The sequence below is a fragment of the Nansenia antarctica genome, assembly GCF_963989245.1.
Source record: "Nansenia antarctica genome assembly, chromosome: 18".
Classification (NCBI taxonomy): domain Eukaryota; kingdom Metazoa; phylum Chordata; class Actinopteri; order Argentiniformes; family Microstomatidae; genus Nansenia; species Nansenia antarctica.
Genome location: NC_137691.1, coordinates 8,393,653 through 8,398,404, shown reverse-complemented (window position 1 = coordinate 8,398,404; position 4,752 = coordinate 8,393,653). Strand labels below are relative to the sequence as shown.

General features: G+C 48.3%; 1 protein-coding gene across 1 annotated transcript in view; it reads right to left on the bottom strand.

Moving 5' to 3' along the window:
* Positions 1–2,762: 2,762 nt before the first annotated feature.
* vapb (VAMP (vesicle-associated membrane protein)-associated protein B and C) overlaps positions 2,763–4,752 on the bottom strand; it is a 22,365-nt gene continuing 20,375 nt past the window's right edge. The window contains exon 6 of the mRNA XM_080548390.1: positions 2,763–3,946. Coding sequence (XP_080404516.1) covers positions 3,785–3,946 — 162 coding nt within the window. The 3' untranslated portion in view covers positions 2,763–3,784. The remainder of the gene's footprint in view (positions 3,947–4,752) is intronic.

The window sequence follows — 4,752 nt, the reverse complement described above, 5'->3', positions numbered from 1 at the left end:
CAACAAATGCATTTGTCTAGGGAAGTGAATCATCAATCCATCAGTCATCATAAGAAAAAGAAATGTGTGCTAGGACCAGGGTCTATTGGCAGTCACAATGGAGAAGGAATAATTACTTTTATTTTTTTCTCTCTCTCTCATCTAACTCATCTAAGATGAGTGAATGTCCAGGTATATCTGAGGTGACCTGCTCTAAGGTGAGGGAACCAAAAAACTGTGATTCTCATCATTCCAGTTCTAGAACATTCCGAGGTGATTTACCTTGGACCTGACATGACTCCCAGCTGAATGTAAAAAAATGCAAATGAGTTTTGGGTCGTTTCCCGCACCGAGTCTCCAGCTGTTTGCGCCCCCTTGCCAACTCAAACACCCGGGCCAGATAGCCGCTCCTCGGGGGGCCAGGGGGAGCGGGGTCCGGTAGCCCGGGGCCTCAACTACCTGAACCGTAGGTGTGGACAGGTCCTTCCCAGGGTGTTAGAGAAACAATAACATCAGGTGAACCAACAACAGTTCCTTTAACACGACCGGACATTAAACGGCTAGTAGCATGGCAATTAATACTCAGAGGGAAATGTGTTTTGACACATTTACAGCGTAGCAAGGAAGGAGCACAGCCAATTACAGCTATGAGAAATAAACGTTGGAGAGAAGTGAAGTTAATGTAGCCATGGATGTATTTATCAGTAGAGCGTAATGCTACCGGCCTGCGGGGGGGGGGGATGCTAATTGCTGATGCTGTACATTCTCTCTGTCTTCACTTTGTCTTTGCCAGGAAGAGAACTGCTGCATTCATTCACTTGTTTGTTCCCTCTTTGTACCCCAGACGTACAAATGTCAAATGTAATAGATTCAACCTGTGTGTGGTCTGTGTGTGTGTGTTTGTTAGTGTGCGTGTTTGTTAGTGTGTGTGTGCGTGCGTGCGTGTGTGTGTGTGCATGCATGCACATGTGTGGTCTCATTAAACACCGGAAACAAGAGGAAAATAACATCACACACAGACACACACACTTAGGTAGGGGCTTTATTCATTAAGATGCTACATAGTCCACCAAGTTTGGTTTTATACACCAGAGACTACCAGACTAGGAATAATTAATCTTATCAGATAGACTTATTTATTTATTTATTTACATACAAAACAGTTGCCTGACTGCGTTCATCACCACGGTGATGGTCAGAGGCTCCAGGATAGGTCAGTTTAGTGTTACACACGCCCAGGGGGGGCGGGGGACTCTAGCTCACGCCTGCTCTGCCCTCCCTCGTAGCAACAAGTCATCCTCCAATCACACGTCAATACAGTAGTATACGCTCCCTCTCGCCTCCAATCACGTTTGATACAGTAGTATACGCTCCTTCTCTCCTCCAGTCACGGATAAAGATACAGTAGAATACACTCACTCTGTCCTCCAATCACATGTCAATACAGTAGTATACACTCCCTCTCTCCTCCAATCACGTAGATACAGTAGTATATACTCCTGTCTTCCTCAATTCCACTCACATGTATATATATTTATATATTTATAAACAGTAGGTTTCTCTCTCGCTCTCTGTCAACTCCACCTCGTATCCATAAATACGCAATGCTGAGATGAAACTAATTGGAGTGTTTGTCACATTCTTTGACAAAAGTCCCATGAAGGAAAAACAAGGAAGCCGATGAGATATATAAATGATAAGAGCATGGATGTCGTCACGTTATGGTCCCATCAGGAAAGAGCTTCCAGATGCTTTTTTTTCCCTCACATGAAACGCATGAAAGAGAAGAGACGAGAGAAATGTCAACTGAACATGGTTACATGGGGTTGGTAGATATGGGGGGGGGACAACATTCTTTATAGGTCATCTGAATGAATAAAGGGAGTCAATGGTGCAGAGATGTGATGATGGCTATAATGTTGAAACGACAACATTCACCCAGGCCTACTGAGGGGAGTGGGAGAGGACCACGTGGGTTCAGACAGCAGTGGCGTCGTTAGCCCTGGGCACCCGGGGCTCGAGCCCCGAATGTTTTCTGAATAGCCCCGGATCTCCACATCCTGGGGGACGACGGCGACTACAAATTTAAAAAAAACTCACCATCTACTGCATCGGCGATCGATTTAGCGCATCGCTGTCAATTTAATGCAAGCTACCACCCGTCAATCAAAAACTCCACTATAGCCCCCCCCCCCGCCGTCGACAAAACGTTGTGGGCTGGGCTAAGCCCCGGAAGTTTCAAGATCCTAACATGGCCTCTGACAGATGGTGTAACAGTTCTAGTTTTACACACATGGAAGAAGGTACGGGCAGCAGAAAAAAACACTCAAATGATGACTGACTGACTGACTGACTGACTGACTGACTTGACATCTCAAAGATCTGACACACAACACATGTATGGCTTAGAGAAAATATACAGAGAGGCGTTTAGCCGCCTCTAGTCCTGACATGGGACTGACAGAACCTACACAAGACAGCAGTACGTAGTGCACCTGACTGTAGTTGGGGGGTGAACATCACGAAAACCACCAACTACTGTTCTCCACACATCTCCTCCTCCTGCTGTTTTCTATCTTACTCTCTCTATCTCTCTCTCTCTCTCTCTCTCTCTCTCTCTCTCTCTCTGCCGTAGAATAACTTGCCCATACAGGTCACAAGGCTAAAGGCTTTAGAACGTCCAGGAACCAATCAGACAACAACGACCTATTCTAGCCCCACCCACCCAGGTTGTCCAGACAACGACCTACGGTAGCCCCACCCACCCACCCACAGCTCCGGTAGATAAGTTATTCTTAATGCCTCAATCCTAAAAACGAAAAAAAACGTTAAAATCATACAAATGCAACAAAAAAAAGAAGAAGAAGAATCTGAAGATTGAGTTGTGCAAACCTACATCTGTAAAGAGTTAACAATGATAAAAGCAATTCAATTAAATAAAACAACAAAACAGTTCAAAATCCACAAGTCGATGTGGAAGCATGCAATCAAGCACCTGTCCTGTACTGCCAACCAGTTGGGGAAGGGGGGGGGTGGGTTGGTAATCAGAGGGAAGGATGGGTGGGGGGTGGGGATCTCGCTTCATAAACAAATAAAGAGTCGATTGAGGAGGGTAATCGATCGATCCAGGATGTTTCTTTCTCCAATCACAGAGGAGCCGGTCTATACAAAGCCTCTGATTGGAGGAGTCAGTTTGAGTTGACCATAGAACAACAGCCCTGTGTGAGCACTGGCACGGCCGGCATGGTAACGGGTAGCGGAGGGTGGTAGGGGCGGGGTTACGTATGCACACAGCCTCTAGCCTCAGTCACTGAGACACAAACCACCACAAGACGTTAAAACGACATTCACACAACGCACACTGACTCACTCACAATCCACCCCCCTCCCGCCCGGGGGAAATATCAACCCTTCAGTTACACGTGACTATCAGCTATCAGAGACCCACGCTTTCCCCCCTCCCACACGCCTCGTCTGCACGTGTGCACGTTAAGGAGGCGGGGCCAGAATGATTATGTCGTAACGATTATGTAGAGGCAAGACCTGTAACAGTTGTCGAATGTTTTGTTTTTTTTCTCATAACGTGATGACATTTATTTTCTTCGTTTTTTTTCTAGTTTTTTTTTTCTAGTTTTTTTTCTTTCTTGTAATTTTACATAAATGAAATGTTTCCAAAAACTAGCCGGTTGACATGGCGTTTCTGATGGAGAGAGTTCCAGATCTGTGTTAGTTTTCATCCCCCAGCCTATCAGATCACAGCATGCTTTCGCCCTCGCCTTTGCCGCCGCGTCTCTGACTCCGCCCCCTACAGCACCAGCTTCCCGATGACCACGCCCACCGCGAAGAACAGCACGATGAGGGCCACCGTGCGGAGGCTAAGCCCCTCCTCCTTGACCAGGCCCACCGAGGAGGAGTGCTGGGATGATGACATCACGTTGCTCTTCCTCATCCGGAGACCGTCGTCTTCCTGAGAAGGGAGGGAGAAGGTAGAGGGAGAGAAAGAGAGAAGGATGGAAGGAGGGAGGGAGAGAGAGAGGGAGAGACAGGGAGGAAGAGAGAGAAGGAGGGAGGGAGAGACAGGGAGGAAGAGAGAGAAGGAGGGAGGGAGAGAGAGAGGGAGAGACAGGGAGGAAGAGAGAGAAGGAGGGAGAGAGAGAAGGAGGGAGAGAGAGAAGGAGGGATGGAGAGAGGGAGGGAGAGAAGGAGGGAGACAGGAGGGAGGGTGAGAGAGAGAGAAGAGGGAGGGAGGGAGGGAGAGAGGAGGGAGAGAAGGAGGGAGAGAGAGAAGGAGGGAGAGAGGAGGGAGGGTGAGAGAGAGAGGAGGGAGAGAGGGAGGGAGGGAAGGAGGGAAGGTGAGAGAGAGAGAGAAGGGAGGGAGAGACATTCAAATTGAGGGGGAGAAGGAGGCAGGGACGGAGAGAGAGAAGGAGGGATGGAGAGAGAGAGAGAGACAGAACATTTGTATCAGTTTGTCCAACTGTCTTACTTGTCCCTGGTTCATAGATGGACGCAGGGATCCACCAGAGAGACGTCGCTGTCTTCATCTACATCCCAAACCCCCCCCCTCAGACTCCGCCCCCTCAGACCCCGCAGCAGGCGCCAGACCTTAACACACTTCACTTCCTAGCCAAGGGGGGTTCAGGGGTGTGTGTGTGTGTGTGTGTGTGTATGGTGTGTGTGTGTGTGTATGGTGTGTATGGTGTGTGTGTGTGTGTGTGTGTGTGTATGGTGTGTATGGTGTGTATGGTGTGTGTGTGTGTGTGTGTGTGTGTG